Source organism: Lynx canadensis, chromosome C1 (assembly GCF_007474595.2).
Source record: "Lynx canadensis isolate LIC74 chromosome C1, mLynCan4.pri.v2, whole genome shotgun sequence".
NCBI classification, from domain to species: domain Eukaryota; kingdom Metazoa; phylum Chordata; class Mammalia; order Carnivora; family Felidae; genus Lynx; species Lynx canadensis.
The window spans coordinates 18,670,709-18,697,809 of NC_044310.1; the positions used below are offsets into that span (position 1 = coordinate 18,670,709).

The window sequence follows — 27,101 nt, forward strand, 5'->3', positions numbered from 1 at the left end:
GACTGGCTGGAGCACATGTCAGCGCAGAAACGGCACATGCCGCAAACCCAGGCCTCCCGGTTTCATACGGTGCTAGTGATAGCCTGCAATGAATATAGCACGGTATGCTCTAGCGTGGATTATAATACAATGAAACGCAATCCAACAGTCATGAAGTGTACCTTCGCAATAAGGCAGAATATAGGATGTTATATTTATAGGGCCTATTTATAAGCCTCTATTTAAATCTTTTCTGATAGGCCCAAGCACGGACTCAGACACTATAATGATTGGCGCATTCTTCTGTCCTTCAAAGAGGCGGGTTCTAGAGTCCGTTTTGCCTCAGCGGGCCCTTGGATTGGCCGGCAGAGGCGTACCGGCGCCTTCGATTGGTCCCGAGGGCCGTCCGTCGGAGCCGAGGAGGCGGGGCAGACGGCTGGCTGGTGCTGGGGCGGGCGGGCCCCGGAATTGTCATTTCTTTGTTTCCGAAGGCGGAGGAGGCTCTGAGCCCCCCCCCCCCTCCCCGTCCCACCCCCTCCCCCCGGGTGCTGGCTCCATGTCTGTGTGACCGGCCCCAGGGGTAGAGTCCAGGCCCGACGCGGGGCGGGCCGGCGGCGGCGGCGGCGGCGGCGGCTGAGGTGAGAGACGGCGGCGGAGGCGGCGCGGGCACCCGGCCCCCCAGCGGGAGGATGAAGCGGCGGAACGCCGACTGCAGTAAGCTCCGCCGCCCCCTAAAGCGGAATCGGATCACCGAGGGCATCTACGGCAGGTGAGCGGCGGCGCCCCCGCCTCCGCCCGCGCGGGCCCCGCGGCCCCCAGCCGGCTCCGGAGGGGCCCGGCCCCGTTATGTAACCCCGACTAGGCCGCACGCCCGCGCCGGGGGCTCTTCGGAGGAGCGCGGCCCGGGGGGCTCCGGCCGGCCCGCAGGGGTGCGCCCTGGGGGCGCGGGGCGTGGCGAGGGCCGCCGGCCGGGCGGGGAGGGCGCGGCGGGCGCCGGTCGAGGAAGCCGCTGCGCCGCCGTTGGGAGCGCCCCGGCCCCGCAGGGGGGAGGGGTGGCGAGCCCCCTCCCCTCCTGCGCCCCCAGCCCGCGGCGCGGGGCGCCGGGCGCCGCTCCCGGGGCCGCCGGGCCTCCGCTGGTCCCCCAGTTCCGCTCTGGCCTGGGAGTCGCCGGCCTGAGCCGGGAGACGCGTGGACCATATGCACTAGGGGGAAAGGCTGACAAAGTTGGGAGCAGACGGTGGCCCCACGGTCCCCGGCAGACTGGGCAGGTGGCCACGTTGCCCCTTCTTTCGCCCTCTACTTCTCTTACGGGATCTCAGACTTGGCACCGAGGGCTGAAGCCGATACCCCCTAATCATGCCCTGTGGCCCCGCTCCAGACTCCGAAGGAGCTGATGGTCATTTTTCCCAGCAAACATTATTTTGATCATTCCAGGCAGATAGTTTTCTTTGAACCTTTCACAGGAGATTTTCTCCAAACTCAGTTTTATTTTTCTAGCGAAAAAAAGCAATGTTTCTTTAAATAGAAATTGAATTCACTGTTCTGAGAAGGGGGGAAGGACGACAACAGGTTCATGGGGCAACTTAGTGACAATCACAGCTTCCTAGGCAGAACTTGTATATGACTTATTTTCTGGTTCTTCTTAGAATGTTCATTCTAAACGGTACTGGCCTTGATAAAGCAATGATTTTAGTGGAGAAATAATTAGTTTACAAAAGAGAATGCTCAGCATGTGCATATTGGTTTAATTGAGTCTTTGTGGCATTTTACAATTTAGCTCTCCTAGCTGTGGGACTTAGAGAGAGGTAGCTGATGACACCCAGGTTGTCACCAAGCTAATGACCAAGTGTTAGCATAACTGTACATCTTGCACATGCTGTTGTTTACATACGTGGAAGATTGCTTTTCACAAGCAGCTGAGTGATGTAAACAGGAGGGGTTTTCTTTATTTCAAGTTTAAAATCATTAAGAAGTCAAAGTATAAAGTTCTTCTGTGTATCTATCCTTACATATAGATATATCCTTATGTAATGAGCCGTAGATCATAGGAATAATTCATTCAGTAAAAAAATATATATATATATATTATATGGCAGGCCCTGTTCTAGCTACGAGAGTACAGCAGTCAGTAAAACCAGCCAAAATTCATGCTGAATCAATCAAACCTGACCATTTAAACTGAAAAAGTAAAAACCATTTTCCTACCAAGTTAATGGGTGGGGGAAATGTCTCTTCAAGTTACACACGCTATGCTTCTTGAATAAAGGATTTTTTTTCTGCCCATTGAAAAAAGATTTGAACAACTTAATAGTGACACAAGAATAGAAAAAGCGTATTAAACAGAATTGTAGACCAAAGACAAGTGTGGCTTTGAATGGCTGCTATTCACAGTAACATATGACGAGGTACCTTTATTTATAGAAAGAAGATTGGGGATCCCATATTGTTTACATGTCTTCTGTTGTATTTCCCCGTCTCTTTATATTTGGACAAATGATGCCCAATTTAGTACCTACCTGGTAGTAACCACTCAATCAACATGAACAGTGTGAAGTGAATTCATTCTTAATGAAGATCTATTTATTTTAGTGATGATCTCTTGGAATTCGAATGTTCTTACGCTAAAGGTTGATAGTAAATACCCTATGCAAGTTATTGAGAGTTTCGCTATAAAATTTTAAAACCCCGGTAGCTCTCAAATCTGTTTACCCTTCTCTGTTTGGCATTTTTTTTTAAGTTAAATGTTAATAAAAGACCTACATATATATTTACTGGTCTTTCCTTTTGGAGCATCATATATCAAATGAATGTTTTCATTCACTTACCTGTTTCTCAGTTTATAATATGGTGTATTGGCCCGAAGCACAAGATCATAGTTTTGGTTTTTTCCAATTCTGTTTTTTAAAAAAAGTTTAGGAAGTTCTCCTTTATTTCTAAAGCAAACAGAATGAGTGGGCTCGTTATGAATTATGGTGTTTGAGGATTTGTGAGTATCACATTTCTGTGATCATACAATTTAACTATACTGAACTGTGTTTCCTACCATCTATTTACCCATTTTGTTTCTCAACATGTGGCCAATTTTGGTCTCATTAAACAGAGAAGTTTGGTTTTCTTCTGAGTCTCTGTGGACAGTTTTGATAACCACTATCTACTGTTTCACAGCATAACCTTTCATGAACATTATTTTTACGTTCTCAGTCTGCACAGTGTTTTGAACCTGGGACGGCAAGGAGGCAGCTGTGATGAAGAGAGCCCTGGACTGCGGGCATCAGGAGACCTGGGTTTGGACTCCCAATCCCAGCTCTCCCACTTTGAGTCCCAGTTCGCTCATCTGTCAAATGAGTCTTGAGGACCAAAGGAGATCACGTTCAGTTTGTGACACTCTGTAAATTCTAGCACGCAATACAAATATTATTTACCATGTTGTTGTTATCACAGTTTAACATGTTTGGTTTATCCTGTAAGGAGGCAAGAGAGACTAGAAGATTTGGTACAGCTATAAACAGAAGTTGAGTAGTCAAAACAGAGGGTGAGTTGCTTCTTGGTCTTGCTGAAAAAAATCGTGTTGCTGAGACGCTTTTAATCATGGGCTCCAATCCAGCAACTGTGACTGAGGTGATTGTCAAGTGATAGGATTATTGTCTGTATAATGGCTGTGGTAGAATTGTTTCAGGGGCAAGGTAGAAGGAAAATGGATTGTAGACCTGTCAACATGATCTCCATTTATATATGTGCCCTTTGTTTGAAAATTGAAATGTATAGAAATATGTTATTCTGGTCATATTAACAATCAAGAATAGGAGAAAAGAAACAGAAATGGTGATGGATTTCTTTTATATTACTAAGGACTAAAATCCAATGTCACTTATAAACAATCCAAGCCAGCACAGAGCCAGAGTAGGAATTTAGTGCTCGATAAATGTTGAGCGTGTGCATTAATAAATAAATGAATATAAACGAATTTATCCTACTTGGTTAAGGACCTGCGTTGTTCAGGGAATTGTGAAGGATGTAGGATAAGGCATAGTTTCTTGTCTTCAGGGAGTTTACAGCAGACCATCACAATGCCCTCTTAAATTTGCCCGGTGGTGTGGGGGTTCCAAAGAACTTTATGTGAAAATATTTTTGTTGCATTACATTTTAACTTGCTATTTTAGTTGTTCACCGGATGCACTAACAGCTTAATTTTGCCCGGTGCTATTTTATGATGAAGTAGACGGTCGCCACTAAGTGAGGGAGCATTTTCTAACTCAGATGAGATAAATGTGAAAGTGCTTTGGAAATTGTAAAGAAAGGTCATTCATAAGAGAAAGTAAAATAAATGGGTCCACTTAACTGCGACATTTCAGAGGTCCTCGGGTTTTACAGCCGTGATCCTCTGCCCGCGTCTGCCTTCACACATGCACCAGACGCTCCCCACGGTAACATCTAATTGCATGCAGTGATTTCTCCAGGCCGGGTGGGGTTGGAGTGCTATGTAGTTTTGAAAAGCCTTAAGGGGATTCTGTGTGGTTTACCCACCTGTCACTCCGCCACACTCCCCACTTCCTTCCCCCTGAGAATTACTGACTTTATAATAGGAGGGTGAGACAAGGTGTGCTATGTAGAAGCCAGAGGCAGAAACGCTGAGGTTTAAAGTCTCTGCAGTCAAAATTGTTACTGACCCAAGCAAGTGTAATAAGAATTTTAAGTAAGGCACCTGTGTTAAGCTTCGGGAAGCTATTTTAGATCTTCGTTACTGGTGGTTGAAGGAAGTGCCCCATCACTTGTGAATTTATGAATACTTCCTGTCATCGTGTGCTGGGCTCTGCGTAGCACGCTGCCTGAAGCGTGGGCAGTGCAGGACCGTAGCCGGCTCTTAGATTTGGATATCTTAGTGCCTTAAAACCAGAACCGAGGACTCAGGACTTCCCTGGCAGATACAATACCTTGTCCCATCTTTATTTCAGACCAGAGTTGCCTGACCTTTGACTTTTTCAAATGATCAACATTTGCATCCTTCTCAGTTTCCTAATTTCCTTTTTTGGATCCCAGTCTGAATAATCTGATCTCCAGAGATTTCACTTTCCTGCTTTTCCGGCCTCTTTAATTAATGATGTTTCCTAAGTCTAGTTTTAGCCTCCTCTGGGCTATGCTTATTAAAGCCACTAGAGGCTGGTATGACCCTTGGCTGCCTTGATTGTACATGTGTTCTGCAACCGAAACCCCAGATACCAATGTTGCAACCTCACAGCCTAAAAGCATTTTGGTAATCTTGGTAGGCTTTAACGGCAGCAACGCAGGACCTGACGTGAAAGTGATAAATTCGGTACGATTTTAGAGCGGTGTTGGGGGAGGGGGTGAGGACAATGTAGAAATGGAAATGTTCTAACCTTTCCAGTGACGTGTTTACCTAATCCTTATTTTTGCAGTTTTCATGAAATACGTTTAAACAAATCTGCCATACTGGAGTTTTGTACTTCGTTTTTGCTAGTAGTGTACTACCTTTAAAAAAAAAAAAGGTACTTTCCTCCAAGTTTCATTTATGATTTTTCTTGCCTGAGTGCTCTTGGCAGTTTAGTTTCATTAGATGCTTTGAAAATCCCTTTAAATTCCTGCTACAAGTTGAGGCAGGGGAAGGAGGGAATGTGATCTATTTCAGATTATTCGCTTTAAAATTTTTTTTAACTTTTTTTATTTTAATTTTTGAGAGACAGAGAGCACAAGCAGGGGAGGGGCACAGAGAGATGGAGACACAGAATCTGAAGCAGGCTTCAGGCTCCGAGCTGTCAGCACAGAGCCCAACGCTGGGCTCGAACTCATGAACGCGAGATCATGACCTCAGCCGAAGTTGGATGCTCAACCGACTGAGCCACCCAGGCGCCCCTCAGATTATTTGCTTTAAAGCTTCCTGTTTTATTAGTGATATTTTCCTTTTTCTTTGATTTCTCATGGTCTTTCTTGAACCTCACTAGATTTGGAGATTGATTTTAATGGGAGACTTAATAACCTATTATTTTCACTTTCTTGTTAGTTGTTTGCCAAATATCATGGAGCCAATCCTTGTTCTATAAGCACTTATATTTCCAGAGGCTTTTTCTTTGGCCATTTCTCCCAGATCTGCCCATTGATATTAACCCTTTGGGGTTGTGTGTGTGTGTGTGTGTGTGTGTGTGTGTTTTGTTTGTTTTGTCATTTTCTAGGCTGTGATCCAGGTGATACTTCAGGAGATAGAACAAGATATAACATACCTCATGGAGCCTGGAGAGTCAGATAGAAATTTTATAAACATGGTTAAGACCTCAAAGTGAAATACTATAATTGACTTACTTTTCTTTCTTCCTTTCTTCCTTTCCTCTTCTCCTCTCTTCTCCTCTCTTCTCTTCTCCTCCTCTCCTCCTCTCCTCTCCTCTCTTCCTTTATTTATTTCTGTCTCTACATCCAATGTGGGGCTCAAACTCACAACCCTGAGATCAAGAATTGCAGGCTCTACCAACTAAGCCAGCCAGGTGCCCCTGGGTTACTTTTCTTGATGAAATTTAGTATGCTCTTCAATATATTACTTTTATTTATTTTATTTTATTTATATTATTATTATATTATTTTATTTTATTTATATTATTATTATTATATTATTTATTTTCTAGGCTTATAGATTTGGGTGTAATTATCTTACTTGGACCATTTTCTTTTTTTTTTTTAATTTTTTTTTTTTTCAACGTTTATTTATTTTTGGGACAGAGAGAGACAGAGCATGAACGGGCGAGGGGCAGAGAGAGAGGGAGACACAGAATCGGAAACAGGCTCCAGGCTCTGAGCCATCAGCCCAGAGCCCGACGCGGGGCTCGAACTCACGGACCCGGACCGCGAGATCGTGACCTGGCTGAAGTCGGACGCTTAACCGACTGCGCCACCCAGGCGCCCCTCTTGGACCATTTTCAAGAAATAGGTCCAGAAGAAAAAAGTTGTGTGCTCAATCAACAAGCTACTTAAGCATAGTGGCACATACCAACAGTAGAAACACATCTCCTTTGCTACACATTCTTTTTCCATCATGAATTTCTTCAAGTACCCAAGGAGCGACTGTTTCCTCAAGGTCTCTCACCTTTAGGCACATGGATCCCGGTAATGGAGACTTTAAAAAAAAAAACAAAAAAACGCAATCAACTGTTTGAATGTATTCTTTGAGGCTTTATATCTTTACTCTGACATTTAACTGATGTCAACTTGGCCTCTGCTCATCAGCCTTCCAAAATGCTTATCATCCCGAGACTTTGAAGCCCCTTCATAACTCTGACCTTCATTCCTTTGTTTCTGCCTGCTTCTTTTAAGGGTGATGGACTCACGCTGAGTCATGGGATTGTGACGTCAGAAATAATTTATCCCTCGTCCATGTCTTCTGTTGCCTTTTCTTTTTTAGAGGCTTTGCATTTAGTGGATTGAAACAGTGCAGCGAGTCCACTTTAGGTGTACCTGTAGACATCCCTGATTGATTTGCGCTGCTTGAGATCTGTTTCCTTACCTAGAATGGCGGAGGTGGCTGGAAATAGTTTAGCTCTGTTTTCAAATTATATTATTACTTTTTTCATCTTCAAAACACTTCTAAAAGCCAAATAAGCTACTCAGTACTAAATTCAGTATTTTGCCTATCTTTTTTTAAAAAAATTTTTTTTCAACGTTTTTTATTTATTTTTGGGACAGAGAGAGACAGAGCATGAACGGGGGAGGGGCAGAGAGAGAGGGAGACACAGAATCGGAAACAGGCTCCAGGCTCTGAGCCGTCAGCCCAGAGCCCGACGCGGGGCTCGAACTCACGGACCGCGAGATCGTGACCTGGCTGAAGTCGGACGCTTAACCGACTGCGCCACCCAGGCGCCCCAGTATTTTGCCTATCTTGTAGTGAGGACACTTGAGTTCTAGAGAGGTGAGTGCCACGTTCATGGTCAAACAAAAACTCCTGTCTCAGATGAGAGAAATACTAAGGTTGGAGTCTTCTTTCTCAGGGGTAATAAGCATTATTTTCTTGTCTTGCTCTAGGCTTGACAAGCTGTATACGTCATGGTTCATTGTATTTATGATTTTTTTTTTAAAAAATGAGTTGTCTTTTTATTTTTGAATTACATGTTTCCTTATTACAATGACCGTTCTAAGAGTGTGAATTTTGCTGGAAAGCAGTCTTGAGTTGTCCCATCTTTTGTGCCATAGTTATTTCTGTAAAGAACATTTGACTTCATTTTTTTTTTTTCTGCAGAGCTTCATAGTGTGTTTACAAATTAAGTTTATAAATTCATAGTTTACGAATGAGATACTGAGGATGTATTCTTTCCTAAAGTACATCTGCTCATTTTTTAAAAACTTGGTCCTGTTGGAAAAATTAAAGAATTATATAATTTGAATATACACATAGGAAAGGATATAAAGAAGGAAAATGATATTTACTGAATATCTAATGTGAGATGAGAAAGTCCAGTATGAGGGATAATCGTATGGGCTTTAAGTCATATGAACTTGAGTTCAAGGAATGTCCCCGACCCTAGTTGTGTGATCTTGAACAAGTCATTTACTTGCTTTCTCTCTCTGTTTTCTCATCTATAAAATGAGAATAGTAAATAAGACCACCTACTTTACAGGACTGATATAAGGACAATTGAGATAAGTGACATAAAGAACTTAGCATAATGCCTGACACAGAGAGTTGCTCGGAAAGTTATTTGCTGTTACTATTTTTTTTTTCTCTTCATTCTTTTATTTTGTTCCAGTAAGGGTATTAGCTTTAGTTTCATATGTGAGGAAACCAAGTTTTGCCCCAAGTTTAGTTCCTTTGATAGAGGCCCATATCTGTCTAACCCCAAAGTCTGTTCTCTTTTTTGTTGCACAGTATGGTGCTTCTTCATCACTTCTGAGTGTCATGCATGTGTAATAATTCATACGGAGCTCTCAACTCTCTACTACGTGTAGGGCAAGTGTCATTGTCCTCATTCTCCAGGTGAAGCAACAGTTACCAGGAGCCTTTTTTAAATGAGAATCTTTGTTAAATTAAAAAAAAAATCAGTATAGATATGACAACAATGCAAAATGTGATTCTGGACCAGGATATGTCCATGGCTCGATCTCTATTTATTCATCTGTTGCTTCAAAGGACATTAGTGAGATAATTACTGAAATTTGAATAAGGTTTCTAGATCAGGTAATAGTAACATATCAATGTTAATTTCCTGACTGATTAAAAAAAATAACCAATATGTATGCATGGTAACAGGGGGAGCATGATAACAGAAACTTGATAACTTATTTTATCACTTATGGAATCTAGGCAAAAGATAGGAGGGAATTCTTTATACAATTCATGCACCTTTTCTGTAAGTCTAAAGTCATTTCAAAATGAAGAGTTAAAAAAAAAATATAAGTAGTGAGGGGGTACCTGGGTGGCTCAGCTGGTTAAGCATCCGACTCTTGATCTCAGCTCAGGTCTTGATCTCAGGGCTGTGAGTTCAAGCCCGTGTTGGGCTCTGCACTGGGCATGAAATCTACTGAAAAATAAAATAAATAAAAGTAAAACTTAATATGACAATGTAATAGCACAATGCAACAGACCTTAGTGCTCCTGCTCTGGGATAATCACCATTACATAGTTTTTAATTATTGTTCTTCTTTCTATATAAGCAAATGGGTATATTTCTTCCTTAACAAAAGTAGGATTCCATTTTACATAAAAGTTTCTTGGCTTTTCTCCTCACTTAATCTCTTCTCCATTTCTTACCATAGAAATGTATTTAGGGGCGCCTGGGTGGCTCAGTAGGTTGAGCGTCCGACCTCGGCTCAGGTCACAATCTCACTGCCCATGAGTTCGAGCCCTGCGTCGGGCTCTGTGCTGACAGCTCAGAGCCTGGAGCCTCCTTCAGATTCTGCGTCTCCCTCTCTCTCTGCCCCTCCCCCACTCATGCTCTGCACCCCCCCCCCGTCAAAAATAAACATTAAAAACTAAAAAAAAAAAAAAAAAGAAGTGTATTTATTTATTTTTTTTAGCAGCAGTACAGCATTCCACATAGAACTCACTCTGTTCTCTGTGGTCTCCAAACCCCTATTCCTGTGCTCTTTCAACAGTGCCCTACAGCCTCTAGGTTCCTGGTTCCTCAGGTTTCTTTCTTATGAAATGGTAATAACTACCCTGCCTATTTCACAGTTGTAAGGCTAAAATGAGATAATTAACATGAAAGCATTTGGAAAAATTACACGTGTGGTGTAAGTGTAAGGTGTGATTGGGTGCGTGATTACTACCGTTGAAGATACGAAGTGTCTTCGACACAAGATACTGTGGCTTGTTCTCTTTCTCCTCATGTGCCTCTGCCCCCTCCCCATCCCAAACCTCATAGAGTCCACACTGTCAGAGGTGTGTGTGTGTGTGTGTGTGTGTGTGTGTGTGTGTTTTAGATGAAAGTGTTTTTGAAACAGAATTTCTAAAACTCTAAATTCTCCAGCAGCTTTAGGTTCCAGTACCTGTCCTTGATATCTGTCCTTCGTAAAATACTATACCACACAATTCTTAAAAAATTCTTAAAAGCTTTTTAAGTGATTTCTATCCTAGTTTTTCTTTTTTCTTTTTAAACTGGTTGTATTTTACAGTAGCTTTGTCACTGCGGTGCCTGTGTATGTATATATACGTATGAGTGTGTGTGTGCGTGCGTGCGTGTGTGTGTAATTGACTCTCGAAAAGTTCTCTTTGCGGTCTGCAGGAGGACTGGAATAGAAAAGACAAGTAAGGAGCAGCTTAGGTCTTCTCAGACTGTCCCTCCTCTCTGGATTGCACACCGGGATGCAGGTGCAGAACATAGCAGTGGGTCTAGACCATTTGATCTTGATGCTTGCGCACAACTTTCTATAGTCCACCATTTCTCAGTTGTTTTTGTCTCGGGACCTCTTTCCGCTCTTGGTTTGTGTGGGTTATAGCTGTCAGTATTTGCTATATTAGAAATTAAGACAGAAACTTTTTTTAAGTTTATTTATTTATTTTGCGAGAGGGACGGCGCAAGTTGGGGAGGGGCAGAGAGAGAGGAGAGGGAGAATCCCAAGCAGGCTCCGTGCTGCCAGCACAGAGCCTGATGCGGGGCTTGAACTCCTGAAACCGTGAGATCATGACCCGAGCCGAAACCAAGAGTCGGAAGCTTAACTGACTAAGCCACCCAGGCTCCCCACGACAGAAACATTTTAAGAATTACTAGTTCATATAAAAATAGTAATAAACCCATGAGAAGGGTGGTGTGGCTCTACATTTTTGCAGATTTCTGTAATGTTAGGCTTAACAGAAGACACTTTGAGAACTCCCGCTGTAGGCAGAGCCAGTGGCAGGTAGGCCAAATGGAATGATGGTCCGGCACCCAGAGCAAGACTGATTAGTGATTAGATTCGTTTGTTCCTAGTGAAGGAGAAAACAGATTGGGAGCATGTGCATGGTAATCTTTGGAGCAGAAGCTGTTTGTTTTGTTGGTTGATGTTGCTTTGTTTAAATACCCTTCCCAGTCATCTGTGCACGATCTCTCCATCTACCTTCATTTTAAGTGTGTGCTTTGGTAAAGGCCTTACTGTCGATTCTGAACACTCTTGTGCATTGTAGGTCATTCATTCGACAAATATTTGTTAAGCTTCTGCAGTGTGTGGGCGCTCTGCTGGGCACTGAGGCTAAAACAGGGAACAAAATAGGCAGCTCTTTTGTTCTGGTGGACTTTACTTTTAAACAGTGAATGAAATAAAATACTATTTATTTATAATTGCGAGTAAACGTTCTTAGGGTCTAGGATGCTGTGTGAGCATATCACGGGGTACCAGTCTTCACTTTGGGATCACGGAGACCTTTTTTAAGGAAGTGACGCTCATGCTGTGCGCTGAAGGGCAAGAAGTAATTAGAAGTGCGTCATGTGGTTACGTTGTACTTTGGTAGGGATCTTGTCTGTAACTCAGAAAGAAAGGTAAGAAAATGGACGAATTAACCTTAAACAGTGTTCCTAGTTGAGGGAAGGAGAGCTGACGGTTTGGAGAGAAGAACTGATAATCCGAGGAGATGGTTGTTTTCTTTCTGAGACATTGTGGAGTTCGGTGCTGGTACCATAACAGCGAGAAGTTTATATGACGGGACAGTACTTCTCAAGTTTTAATGTACACACACACGGTCTAGGGATCTGGTGAGCACGCACGCTTCGATTAAATAGGTCTGAGGAGGGCCCTGAAACACCGCACTTCTGAAAACCTCGTCCTTAATGCTGATGCTGCTGGTCCCTGGACCACACTTGGAGTAACAGGACTAAAATCATACATAATAAGATTTCAGCAGGAATATCAGCTGGACAAGACTGGAGGAATATTCTAGAGGTGATGTCGAGTAGGGAGAGGTATTTGATAACAGACGAGACAGCAGTCTGGTGTAAGAAGTATCATGCTACGTACTGAAAGCTAAAAGCAGTTCACAGTTGCTGTCTGAGAGGACGGGAAAGCTAGGAATTGAGATAGGTGGCTGCTAGCACAGCCAGTGAAGTGTTCTAGAGAGTCATTTCTGTGGTGAGGACCAAGTGAACTAAATGGCCATTAGTCTGCCGAGGGAAAAGGTCAGGTACTGAGGATTGATGGCCACACTATGGTAATTATGTGGGCTCCAGAAAATGATCTAAGTGACAAGCAGCTAGTGGTAGCAGAGAGAAGGTGCACTTTACTTGGAAAAAAGAAAAATGTTCAATACTACTTCTCATTAATCATAAATGATTAATCCATAGGTGGAGAGTATTGCTGAATAGGTTCAGGTAAAAAAGGTTGTAAATGGCAAGGGCAGGAATAGAATGTGTGTGTGTGGGGTGGTGGGGGGGACTTAGAGCTAACAACCCCTTTGAAAGAGTCACCGCCATTAAGCCTAATAATTACACACGTCACTTCTTTATTTCACTGGCATCTAGAACAGAAGCACGTAAGGCCATCAAAAGACATCATTGGTCTGCCTTTGTTTCATTATATTATTATGAAAACTATCTTTTTGTTGCAGTTATGCTTTATATTTTCGTTCAAGACATTTTATAGTTATTCGTAAATGTATTTGGATCAGAGAAAGTAACATCAAGCTATGAACCATGTTATGAACTGTATGCATAAAAATCTTTTGTATTTAATCATATTTTCTTCATGGTTTAAAAGAAATATTGTGGAATGCTATAATGGCTTAAAACCTTATTTTCTGTCCCTTTAGAATGTCATCTCTGTGGATTTGGCAAAATCTTATGACCTTCAAAACATGGAAGGAAAGGAATTAGTTAGGGTGTCTACACGGAGAGTAGTCATTTTAGATTGCTCGTCTTTTGGCTTTTTTTTTTTTTTACAGGTACCTATAGAAGGATAATAAGCATAATTTACTGATAGAAAGAACTAAGTGAATACTGAATCAGGCAATTGTCTTAAACTTTCTAAAACCCTGAAGACGGAAATGAATCAATTCAGTACTAGTCCTAAAGTAAAATCAACTTCTTTTTAAGACGAGTAAATTATTTATTTCCATATATTTAAAAGTGTGGCCAAATACATAATGTAAAATTTAGCATCTTAACCATTTTTAATGTCCAGGTCAGTAACCACACGTATATGCACACGATTGTGCAACTAAACTCTAGAACTCTTCTTGTAAAACCCGTAAAATCTACTTTGTTAATTAGATCGCCTCTTGATTTTTAGAGGCAGGTGCTCCTAAAAGGGGAGCCTGACGAAAGTTGAGGGTACAGCATATGTTTGTGAAAGATCAAGTTTCCTTAGATATCTACACTTCTAAACTGTGACTAAGAACTGGGTGCCAAGGAACACGAAAAGTATGAAAGCAGTTTTTTGAAAAGACGAAATATATGAAAAGGAACTCTTGTGAAGTCACAGACTTGAAAACGAGTAGTCACTGTTACAAAGATGATAACTTCTGTATTGCCTTAGGTTTAGATGATTAGGTCATGAAAAAGTATTCAACAGGCTGTCAGTCTTTGGATAATGGCTGTTTAACTAGTGCAGTAGGATGTTGCTGGCCAGACAGGGGGGCTGCCACGCCTGGGGAGCGTTTGGGGCAGAGAGTGGTACTCCACCTTCACCTGGGAGTGGTGTCAACTCCGCAAGTTGACGTACTCGCCACGTCTCCTTCAGCTGCAGTCTGGAGGCAGCCCCGTGGGAAAAAGTGTTCACAGGCGAAGTAAAAAAACATCTCCATGCATGCCATTTCTTAAATGCCTTAGAAACATGGCCGAGAGGCTATTATCATACTTCTTTGAAATCTAGAAACAATTCTAGACACAAGGAAAAAAATGTTCTGTTTGAAAGCCAAGCAGCTTGGAAAGCTGGTTTGAAACTAGATTTGTGTTCCCGAATGCCTATTCGGGACTCAGTTGTCTCTTCTAATAAAATATGTCTTGCTCTCCACTGGATCAGTGATAGATTTGTTGAGTGAGAATGGGGCCCCCATCGTCACCCGGCTAATATTGAGTCTAGAGAGATGAAACTAAAAGGTGGGACTTAGAATCCAAGCCTGTTTTCTGGTTTGCCTTGAGTTCCTTGATTCTATTGCAGACCTCTTGATCGAAACCTATTATCAGAGCCCTAAGCGGTTCTATCAAGAGTTAGTATTAGAAATTGCCCCTAGTTGCAAATTATGCATCATTTTGCTCCTGTATCATTGAGGGTCATACATGTCTGTTCTTGACATCTTTTTACCCTTGTGACTTGAGAGGGCACAGAAACAATCCTCAGTGCTGGATCCTGTTTTTGTTGCCCCCCCGCCCCCAAGTTTCTAAGTTTTTTTGCAGCTTATTTTAATATATTTCAAAATGATTTATTGAAGTCTTGATTTTGGTGGTGGTGGTATATATTCAAACAACTAATGTAATCGTATCGATATTGGAATATTTGTATCACAAAGCAGCACACAAGTTCTAGCCCAAGTCAAAGTGAGTGTTAGGTATTTTCAATCTATCTTACAAAACCTTTTTTTTTTTTAATTTTTTTAACGTTTTTATTTATTTTTGAGACAGAGAGAGACAGTGCATGAACAGGGGAGGGTCAGAGAGAGAGGGAGACACAGAATCTGAAACAGGCTCCAGGCTCTGAGCTGTCAGCACAAAGCCCGATGCGGGGCTCAAACTCACGGACCGTGAGATCATGACCTGAGCCGAAGTCGGATGCTTAACCGACCAAGCCACCCAGGCGCCCCATTTTTTTTTTTTTTTTTTTTTTTAATGCTTAGCCTTAACCTGCTCCAGAATTGACTAGGTTAGGGACATAGAATTAGGCGCTTATTAAATAATAAGGGGCTTATTAATCTGAAGGCTACTCTTATCTACTATACAACTCATGAACTGGAAGAATGGACTTTGAGATTTTAATCCATTTCCTTGTTTTGAGCTACTGGAGTGGTTAAATATGTGTTCTGCCCAGTTTATCAAAGTGTGTTTCTATTTAACATATATCCAGAGGGAAATGGAAGCACATATTTGTATCTTAGCTAGAGCAAGGCTAAGATGCTTCAGGATTTTTTCTTTAATGTACATTTTTTTAAGTTTATTTATTAATTTTGAGAGAGAGAGAGAGAGAGAGAGCGAGCCCAAGCAAGTGGGGGAGGGGCGGGGGAAGAGAAGAGAATCCCAAGCAGGCTCAGCACCATCGGTGCAGAGCCTGACATGGGGCTCGAACCCACGAACCATGAGATCATGACCTGAGCCCAAGTCGGACACATAACCGACTGAGCCATCCAGGCACCTCTCTTTAAAGTACATTTTACATCCTTAGCAGTGATTGGCATCTGCTCCTGAAGTTCATTTCTTTCTGTTTAGGGAAGTCATTTGAGTTTTGTTTGGTTAATGCAGGTGAACAATACATAGAGAGGCAAGAGGAGAAAAGAGGGAAAAAGACAGAACCCTTCAAGCATGTAGGGATGTACATCAAGAATTTCAAAGACTCTTCAAGCAGCTGTAGAGGGGTGGGGAAACAGCAAATTTGAAGCCTTTCAACCGTGACATTTTCTTCTAATGAAGAATAGCCTGAAAGCTGTAATTTTGAGAGTGTTGCAGTATTTTGAAGTCAAATACTTAGCACATTTTTAAATAGTGGTGAGATTAAAAAAATTTTTTTTATCTTAAATGGAATTAAGCATTTTTGGTCATCACCTTTCTTTGAGGGTTGTGGGTATCAGAATGAACGCCAGAGCTGTTAAAAATTAAATGGGTTCCAGCGACAACTCTTTTTTGTCCTTTTTCTCCATTGTTTTCATGGTATGTGAAGATATTTTTTTTTGTCTCTTAAAAAAAAAGTGTTTTTTCTTTTTCTGTGCTTCCCAGATGACCTTGAATTAATTCTTTACTTTTATTACTTTGCAGTACATTTTTGTACCTGAAGTTCCTGGTAGTGTGGGCACTTGTCCTCCTGGCCGATTTTGTCCTGGAGTTCAGATTTGAATACCTGTGGCCATTTTGGCTTTTCATCAGGAGCGTCTATGATTCCTTCAGATACCAGGGGCTGGTATGTTTATTAATATGTGTATTTCAAGTATAAGCGATGTAATTTTCTAAGAAAATCTTCAGTAACTGATGATAAAACTGTCTAAAGTACATCTTATTAGCAGTCCTTAGGTGACTGTACTGAGCTAATAGGACCTATGGACTGAAACTGGCCTCTTAAGGTAATTTTGTCTAAACCCACAGATCAAATCGTCACATTCCCTGCCTCCTCTACCATTCTAGAGACAAGAAGAGAAGGGAAGACCTGGGGAGGGAAACAAAGTAGTGAAGGAAACAATAATTACCTAGTCCTACTCCGAAGTATTTCTGGGGCCCCAATCACTGTGTTAGTGATTGGGTTAGAGTTAGAACAGTGGTTCTCAAACTTTCTGGGGGTCTCAGGGCCCCATTACATTCTTAAATTGCTGAAGATTCCAAGCAACTTTTATTTATGTGGGTTAGATCTGTCCATATTTACTATATTAGAAATTAAAACTTTGAAAGCAAATTTAGATATTTGGTAATTCACTTGAAAATAGTAACAAGCCCATCACATGTTAACGCAAATTACATTTTTTAAATGAAAAATAACCATATTTTCCAAAACAAAAAAATGCGAAGATTGACTACATTTTTGCAAATCTCTTTAATGTCTGGCTTAATGGAAGACAGCTGCATTTTCATATCTGTTTCTGAACTCACTCGATTGCAATATTACATATCACGTAGCTTCTAGAAAAAAACCTTAGGCCTGAGTGAATGAGCGTGTAACAGGCAGATGACATCTTGGTATTGTTATGAAAATGATACTGACTTGCGAGACCCACTGAAAGGATCCAGGAATCCCCAAACTAGGTTTGTTTTGTTTTGCTTTGTTTTTTTACGTTTATTTATTTTTAGAGAGCGTGAGCACACGTGCACACACCCTTGAGCTGGATAGAGGCTGAGAGGGAGGGAGGGAGGGAGGGAGGGAGGGAGAGAGAGAGAGAGAGAGAGAGAGAGAGAGAGAGAATCCCAAGCTCCGTGGAGCCTGATTCGGGGCTTGATATGGGCTCTATTTCAGGAACCATGAGATCATAACCTGAGCCCTTACCAAGTGTCAGACGCTTAACTGATTGGGTCGCCGAGGCATCCTCCCCACACAGCCCCAGGCTGTGGTTTGAAAACTACAGGTTTAGAACGAGGGCAAAGACCTGGGCTTGTTCCCTTGGTTGACCTGCAGTTCTCTTGTGTTCCATGACCACACCTTAAACCTGTAACTCTTCGACTTCGAAATCCAGAGCCTAGAAGAGATGGCTTTGAGCTCATGTCCTGTTGGTAATACATAATAGTGGTGTGTCCAGAGAAAGGTTGCATTATTAAAACCCTGAACATCAGCATAATTCTTACTTCTGTGGTTCATTTGTGCTCCAACAGCCTCTTCTTTAAGAATGAGGCTCTTTAGGAATGTTTGATGAGGAGAGGAGCCTTTTCTGTGTTAAAATTCTGACTCTTTTAAAAAATTTTTTTTTTTAACATTTATTTATTTTTGAGACAGAGAGAGACAGAGCATGAACGGGGGAGGGTCAGAGAGAGAGGGAGACACAGAATCTGAAACAGGCTCCAGGCTCCGAGCTGTCAGCACAGAGCCCGACGCGGGGCTCGAACTCACGGACCGTGAGATCATGACCTGAGCCGAAGTCGGCCGCTCAACCGACTGAGCCACCCAGGCGCCCCAAAATTCTGACTCTTTTAGGTGACCCACCTGTGGAGTCCAAATGAACTCACTGTGATCCAGCCTCAGTGTGGTCTGGTCCGGTTGTTCTTCATGATTTGAGGCCATAAATAGGATTACTCTTTAATGCTCAATTAACCTCTCCTTTTTATATGGTGGGTTTTCAGTGTTTAAAATGTCCTGTTGTCACTTGCTCTATAGCATGGCAGATTCAGAGATCTTTGTCCAACATGCTTTTAATAATCTCTGTTTAAAAAAGAAGTTCTAAGACGTGTTTTTAATTTTGTTTTGTTTTGTTTTGTTTCCTTTAGGCCTTCTCAGTATTTTTTGTTTGTGTAGCATTCACGTCAAATATAATATGTCTGCTGTTCATCCCCATACAATGGCTTTTTTTTGCTGCTAGCACCTATGTGTGGGTTCAGTACGTATGGCACACAGGTAAGTCTTAATGGCTTCTTCACATGGATAGAAATCTTAGATTCAACTTTTTAAATGATTTCTTTGAATACGTTACTTAGGGTTGGATTTAATGTGGACATTTTTAAGTGGCCTTTTCCTAATAGATTACATCTTTAAAGTTTATTTCGTCTGTTTTTTCATTATTGAATGAAAAGTTTAAGCCTTTATGATTTGACATCTCAGTTGTAGGCATTTCAACGACCAATCCTCATTATGAAGATATTCCTGTGTGTGTGTGTGTGTGTGTGTGTGTGTGTGTGTGTGTATGTTGAAATGATTTCTCTTTAGGTAGACTCGAAGACAGCCACGTTCCACATAGGAAAAATGTTCCCAGAGTTTCAGCTTTGAAAGGAATGTCTGAGGTCATTTAGTTGAACCCTTGTTCGGTCTAAGAATCCCCACAGCATCACTGACACTTGGTGGTTTAATCGCTGATTGAAAGCCTACAGTGACAAGGAACTCAGCTTTTGGGGCAGCTGTAATAGAAAGTTCTTCCTGATACTGACCCAGAATTTTCCTCCTGATATTTTTGACCCAGCACATCTTGACTGTTTGGGGGCTTGCGTATCTCACAGAGGACATAAAGAGGCTTTCCCCCACAAATAAAGGGACGTGCACAGAACTTTTTCTTCAGATTCGAGGGGTCTACAGACCATCCCCTTGAGCCCAAGCATTGCATCCCTACATGAGAGCCACACCGAATGAGTGTGGTCTCCCATCCACAGTTAACATTTCTTCAGAGATTTAACGTCTTCTCTCTCAAGTCTTCTTTTCTGTAGGCAGAACGTCTCTAGTTTCATCAGCTTTCCTTGTATGTTATCTGAACCACTTTCACCATCCTGACCTTCTTAGCTCTTAGTGGTTCTCTTAACTGAAACGTGCTGTTTCAGGTGTGTTCTGACTGGAGTGGAGCCACACAGTCACCTCCGTCCTTACAGCTGTACTTCTGCTGTCTCAGACATTCTCACATTCTTCCAGGCCACCGTGGCAGCCTGAGTTGGGGGCATGGGGACGTGAGGACTGGCTCTCAGCGTGCTACGCTTTCAGCAAAGCTGCACGAAGCTTGATTCTTAGGCCCAGCTGCGGAACCTGTTAGGATTTTGATCCTGGAGGGAGTGCCAGCTCCTAAAAGCTCCCTGGAGCATTGTTCATCCTCTTCTCAGAGGTGCCAAGGGGATGATGTTGGCCCGTGTAGAAGGCACGGGTCAGCTCTGATATTTGAAGTATCCACTGTGAGCACGGTTTTCTCCATCTTTTAGCACTCTCTCATATCTGACTTGATTTATAAGCTAACATGACAGTTCCTTAGTCTGCTTTCCTCTAATTAAAGTGATTTTCTTCATACTTTAGTTTTTCCTTGTATTTCCTGGTCCCGGGTCTTGGTTCAAGTGAGTTGCCATTTACACTCGTCATTGTGTCTGGGTTGCAGTTTTTTCTTTGTCATATGAAGGTGAAGTAATCTAGATAATGTCTAGGGGAGCCTTCCAGCTCAATAATCTGTGACTTTGATGAACTATAGTGATTTTCTAAATTACTTTAATAATGTCTTAGTAGTTGGGGAAAAAACTACCCCTGTAACAGTTAATAGAACCTATTGGGAACGAGTTTGGTGGGGAACCACAGGGCAGCAGTGAAGCTAGGATCATAAGGGATACTGGCCTCCCTTTAGCCTGAGGCTCAGAAATGCATGTTGGAATAGCTAAGTTGTGAAGTAGGTTTTAATTTGGAATGATTAGTGCTCAAATAAACAAAAAAGCAAACTTTGTATTCTTATTGGGCCAGACAAATACAAGTACAGTTTTTATAACACGGGATACATTTCTCTTGCCACTTGTTAAAATTTAAAATTCTTTCTTAACTTTATTAAGAATAGTTGATGAAATTATATATTGCCACAAAAGAATGATAATATTATATCATAAACTTCTTTTCCTTGCTATTAAGAGGGAAAAGAACACGATACAAAACTGTGTGTACAATATGACTCTTTCACTTGCTCAAAAATATTTTCATGATTTTATTATTTGACAAGTGTAGAAATATAGATATTTTGTCCAAAATGTTCCATTTTTTCTAGAACGCGCATATTATGTGTATGATAACTTTAGAAATTAATATAAGAAATTAAGAAATATAAATTTTTTAAAAAGCTTATTTATTTTTGAGAGAGTGCAGTGGGGGAGGGGTAGAGAGAGGGGGGACAGAGGGTCAGAAGGGGGCTCTGTGCTGACAGCAGCAAGCACAACACAGGGCTCAAACTCACCAACCGTGAGATCATGACCTGAGCCGAAGTCTGACGCTCAACCAACTGAGCCACCCAGGCGCCGCAGGAATATAAATTTTTGAAAATGTATTTTGAAATGAATTTGTGAAAATGCCCTATTTTTTATAGGTTAAATCTGTAAGAATGGTTGAGGCCATTAGCTGCCTTGACAGGACTTTGAGTGTCTCTTGCCTCACACACTAGGTCTCAGGGGATTTAGGTTCTCCTTAGGAACAGACTCCGCATCATCTCGGTGATCTTGGACCCAATTTCTATAAACTCTGGGCCTTACTTTCTTCTTCAGTATAATAAGGAGCTTAGACTAAATGATCTTCTTTGTAGTTTCAAAATGCTATGATTTTTCTTTTATTTCATCCCAAGATCCTTAGTAAGAAGACCTTAGGTTACTGATTTCCCTCCCCCCACCCATTCCGTCTTCTGTCACTCACTTGTCTTATACAGTCTCAAAGGAGCTCTTTTCCAGAGTTATTGGACCTCATGCCTGTGTAGTCCATCTTCATTAAAAAAATCCCATTATTAATCATGTCTTCACATAGATAGTCCCAGCCTGCAGATTTTGATTGTAAAAATCAGTGAAAATTACCCCATTATTTGTATCTTACTTATTCTACTCCAAGCTGCTTTTTCCTCCCTTGAAACTTGTTTTTAGTTACAAAAGGAATATAAGCTTATAGTCAAGAAAAACAATTTGTGGGGCGCCTGGGTGGCGCAGTCGGTTAAGCGTCCGACTTCAGCCAGGTCACGATCTCGCGGTCCGTGAGTTCCAGCCCCGCGTCGGGCTCTGGGCTGATGGCTCAGAGCCTGGAGCCTGTTTCCGATTCTGTGTCTCCCTCTCTCTCTGCCCCTCCCCCGTTCATGCTCTGTCTCTCTCTGTCCCAAAAATAAATAAACGTTGAAAAAAAAAAATTTAAAAAAAAAAAAAGAAAAACAATTTGTAGAACAGAACTTAAATGTCGGAAACATTTCTTTTAGTTTTTGTTTTTTTTTTAAGTTTATTTATTTATTTTTGAGAGAGAGACAGAGCAAGCGAGGGAGGGGCAGAGAGAGAGGGAGACAGAATCCCAAGCAGGCTCCATACTGTCAGCACAGAGCCGGATGCAGGGCTCAAACCCACAAACCGTGAGATCATGACCCGAGCTGAAATCAAGAGTCAGAGGCTTAACCAACTGAGCCTCCCAGGTGCCCCTTAAATGTCAGAAACATTTCTTTATGTTATAACTCATTCTTAAGAATTTATTTTTTACGTATCATTTCATGTTAGTACAGATCTTCATTCTTTTGAAAAGCTGTATCATATACATTATACACATTTATTATAAATAGTTCTCTGTTGATAGGCATTTAAATTCTACATTTTTGCTATTGTGAATAAGATAGTTTATATTCTTATATATTTATTCCGGGGAGTTTTAAAATATTTCTGTAGGGTAGATTCCCAGAATTGGAATTTCTGGGTCAAAGGTATAATATTTTAAGTTTAATTATACTAACCAAACGGCTTTCTAAAACTTGTTGCCCCAATTTATATTTTTGTCAAGTATGAGAATGAACCCTTTGGCTTACCCCCCCCTATATTATTACTTGTCTTTAAAATTTTTGCTTATCTAGTAGAGTGAAAAATGGAATATAATTTTTAAAACATTTGTATCTCCCTAATCAGTAGTAGTGAAGTTGAGCATCTTTTCATATGTTTTTTAGCCATCTATATTTTTCTTTTATAAGTTGCAAATTCTTTTCTTCAGTTGCCTTTTTATTGATTTGTAGGAGCTCTTTGTAAAGTAGGGCTGTGACTCTTTTCTTTTACATATTGTAAATATTTTTTGCCAGAATGTTTGTCTTTTATTTTTGTCTGTGATTCCATTGCATCTTTTGTTATATAAAAGCTTTCAGTTTGGGTCAAACTTCTTTTTAATTAGTTTGAAAGTCTTTTTAAAAATTTTTTAATGTTTGTTTATTTTTGAAAAAGAGAGAGAGAGAGACAAAGTGTGAGCAGGGGAGGGGCAGAGATAGAGGGAGACACAGAATCCAAAGCAGGCTCCAGGCTCTGAGCTGTCAGCACAGAGCCTGACTCAGGGCCTGAACCCGGGAACCACGAGATCATCATCTGAGTGTAAGTCGGGTGCTCAACTGACTGAACCACCCAGACACCCCTAATTAGTTTGAAAGTTTTAATGAAAGTTACTGTAGTTAAGAGAGCAAAGTGATGGTTGCCGGAGGAAAGGAGCATAGGGGGATGGGCGAAATGGATGAAGGGAAGTGGAAGGCACAGGGTTACAGTTTTGGAATGAATAAGTCATGGGCATAAAAGGCACAGCATAGGGAATACAGCCAATGACATCATAATAACGTTGTGTGGTGACAAATGGTAGCTACACTTGTGGTAAGCATAACATCACATATAGAGAAATCGAATCACTATGTCGTACCCATGAAACTAATGTAACGTTGTATGTCAGCTAAACTCAAAAAAGAAAAAAGAAAAAGAAAGTTACTGTAATTGAACTCGTGTCCCAAACAACCCATCTGTTATGTTAGTTTAATGTATTGCTGATGCTTGTCTCTCTGCTGTTTCCCACAGAAAGGGGAGTGTGTTTGCCCACGGTGTCCCTCTGGATACTCTTTGTTTATATTGAAGCAGCGATTAGATTTAAAGATCTCAAAAATTTTCATGTAGACCTTTGTCGTCCCTTTGCTGCTCACTGGTGAGTATTATGTGTATTCTTAGTCTCTAATTCAGTTCAGTGTTTTCAGTGTAGAATGGTAAGTGCCATTATAAATTTTTTCTTAGAGATTTTACATGAACCCGAAGACAACGTAATATGGCAGTAAAGAGCGTGGGCCCTCCTTTCAGGCAGATGAGTATTCGAGCCCCGCTTCTTTCCCCTGATAGCATTGTCACCTTGGACATGTCACCGGCTCTAAGCCTTAGCCCTCTCACCTGTGTATTGGGGACCTATCTTGTGGGGTCATGGGAAAGATGAAATGAGGGGATATATGTATTTAACTTAATTTCAAGCACATAGGTGTCCGATAAATGTTACCTATTTTTATCTTAATCAGATAGTGATTCCAAAATGTCTTGAAATAGATGGCTCTCTCATGAAATTTAAATGAACTGACTTAATTTTTGCTAGTATTTATGACAAACCAAAATAAACAGGAATCAACTAAGAAGATATCGTTTCCAATATTTTAAAGTCTTTTCACAAGCAAGTGCATTAAATAAACTTGGTCAGTAAAACTTGTCACTTTAAATTTGTAGTGAGAGCACATTTAGACTAATTATAATTTGTAAGTTTGAATGTTAATGAGACTTAATATGAGTTTTGACAGTGTTTGCAGAAGCTTTGAAATGATATTAGACAGACTGATGAGTCAAATGAAAATATTTCAACTTTTTATCCCAGAGGTTGTAAGTACAGATGGTTTAATTTGGTGGTACAAACCAAATGTTGGCACCGATAATATCAATACTTATTTATGTATTTATTTTTTAAATGTTTATTTATTTATTTTGAGAGGGAGAGAGTGCAAGAGGGGGAGGGGCAGAGAGAGAGGGAGAGAGAGAATCTCAAGCAGGCTCCACGCTGTCAGCACGCAGCCCAGCGCGGGGCTCGATCCCACGAACCATGGGATCATGACCTAAGCCGAAATCAAGAGTCAGCGCGTAACTGACTGAGCCCCTCACTCAGGCACCCCCAGATGCCTAAGTTCTAAAAATGCACAAGGGAGTTTGTTAATCAAAGACATTAGCAACTGTATCCAGCAGTCACTGGGGTAAAGTTCTTGAGTTGGTTTGAAGAATGTCAGAGTCTGGTGAGCAGCCTCTTACGGTCTAGCAGTCCCTCTGTTCCCTGGGGGTTTGCTCCACGTGCCCGCTGCCTGTCACTTCCACAGCAGACATCACATATATTTATGTGTACTAAATGCTCCACTGCCATCATCATCTAGAATGTATTTCTTAATTTCAGTCGTAGGTGTCCTCGTGTGCTTGATGCATGTGTGGTTTGTTTTTAACTGGCAATTACTGGCTAGGTTTTCTTCTTTCTAGCATTGGGTACCCTGTGGTGACTTTGGGCTTTGGCTTCAAAAGTTACGTAAGCTACAAAATGCGGTTAAGGAAGCAAAAGGAAGTGCAGAAAGAGAACGAATTTTACATGCAGCTTCTTCAACAAGCCCTCCCTCCGGAGCAACAGATGCTCCAGAAGCAAGAAAAAGAAGCCGAGGAAGGTAGGTCTTTACCCTAAAGCTGTGTTGGCTCAGTAGATTAGTCATTATTTTGTCTATCAGTAGATTTCTTTTTTGGCCCTGGAAAAGTTGGTAGGACTTTGGAAGATTACCAAGGATTTTCCTGTTTTCTGGTGTTCCCCTTCAGGGCCATTGCTTTGTTTGATCATGAAATACAGGGCGTGGATGTTTTCTAGCTAGTAGCTGAAGACCATGTGCTTCAAATACGTTTATTTTATTTTATTATTTTTATAGCATATTTTCCATTTCAACCTTTTATTTGTTACAAATATTTAAAAATGTTTATTCTCAGCAACATAGCATATATAATTATGTGAGTTTATAATTGAAGCAAGCCAAGAACCAAAGTATAAGCAAGATCGTGATGTGGACATAAATAGTTGTTTTTTAAGTTAAAATTCTTCTGAATAGAGCAAAAGTGGTTCGGCCCCATTCTAAATGGTTCCTATAATGCAGTGCGGCTCTTAAAGTGAGCAGTTTCTAGTAAGACCACTCTAATGAGCACGTATCTAATTCAGTAGATGAATTGACAACAATACTAGTTTTCTTTGAAGGCTGGAAGTTTGGAGTCATGTTTTTAGTTGAAATATACCAATCTTACTCTCTGCTATAGTGCAGAAGGATCTCTTCAAGTAGACTTGGACAGACTGGAATGTGTAGACCTCATACGGAAAATTCTTTTCGAGTGCCCTACTAAATGTCATAGACTTACTACCTCATTGCTAGAGTCGAGAAAAACATAGATGCCCCATATCCTGACCTCATACCTCTCCTTTTGTTTCATTTAATCACTTTCTTTTCAGTAAAGCTATTAACAGTTTGCTTAGCCTGTTTTAAAAGATGGTCTCTTAAGAGTCTGACCTGCCTGTGGCCTCTTCATCCCAGTGACAGACAAGTTTGATTTGACTGATAAATTAAGTATGACTTAACTGTAAAATCCTCATCTTCTTTTCAAGGCCCAAACTAGAACGGCTTGGTGTTTATAAATGATAGTGATTTTCCATAAACGATAGGTTTTTAAGTTTATTTATTTATTTATTTAGAGAGAGGGAGAGAATCCCAAGCAGACTCCATGCTATCAGCACAGAGCCCGACGTGGGGCTCAAACCCATGAACCATGAGATCATGGCCTGAGCTGAAATCGAGAGTTGGACGCTTAACCTTAACCCTAGGCACCCCATGGATTTGCTTGCACAAGTTAACATGATGTGGTGTGGTTATTATTGCTTCTAAATGAGTTTGTAAACTGATGGAGTAAGTTTCTAAGCATAGATAATGCAGTTTGTTGACTCTGTGCTGTGTTTTTATACAACTAAATGTTCCGGTGTGGGTTTTTTTGTTTGTTGGTTTGTTTTTGGTATTGTAGCAGCCAAAGGATTGCCTGATATGGATTCCTCGATCCTTATACACCACAACGGAGGTATTCCAGCCAACAAAAAACTCTCCACAACTTTGCCAGAGATAGAATACCGAGAAAAAGGGAAAGAAAAGGACAAGGATGCCAAAAAACACAATCTTGGAATAAATAACAACAATATTCTACAACCTGTAGACTCGAAAATACAAGAAATTGAGTATATGGAAAACCATATCAATAGTAAAAGATTAAATAATGATCTTGTGGGAAGTACAGAAAATCTCTTGAAAGAGGACTCATGCACTGCTTCCTCAAAAAATTACAAAAATGCCAGTGGAGTTGCGAACTCCTCACCTCGCAGTCATAGCGCCACAAATGGGAGCATTCCTTCCTCATCTAGTAAAAACGAGAAGAAGCAAAAATGCACTAGCAAGAGCCCAAGTGCTCACAAGGACTTAATGGAAAACTGTATTCCTAATAACCAGCTAAGCAAGCCAGACGCACTGGTGAGGTAAGTGTGCGTGCTGTGTCCTTCGACCACTTTTCCAGGAAACCCAACTTAAGTCTGGAAAAACAGACCCT

At 41.2% G+C, this 27,101-nt stretch overlaps 1 protein-coding gene across 1 annotated transcript in view; it reads left to right on the forward strand.

The window, feature by feature from the left end:
- Positions 1 to 431: 431 nt before the first annotated feature.
- Positions 432 to 27,101, forward strand: part of MACO1 (macoilin 1) — a 63,999-nt gene continuing 37,329 nt past the window's right edge. The window contains exons 1-6 of the mRNA XM_030328025.1: positions 432 to 748; positions 16,338 to 16,479; positions 18,483 to 18,609; positions 23,493 to 23,616; positions 24,966 to 25,144; positions 26,529 to 27,030. Of these exons, the coding sequence (XP_030183885.1) occupies positions 669 to 748; positions 16,338 to 16,479; positions 18,483 to 18,609; positions 23,493 to 23,616; positions 24,966 to 25,144; positions 26,529 to 27,030 (1,154 nt within the window). The 5' untranslated portion in view covers positions 432 to 668. The remainder of the gene's footprint in view (positions 749 to 16,337; positions 16,480 to 18,482; positions 18,610 to 23,492; positions 23,617 to 24,965; positions 25,145 to 26,528; positions 27,031 to 27,101) is intronic.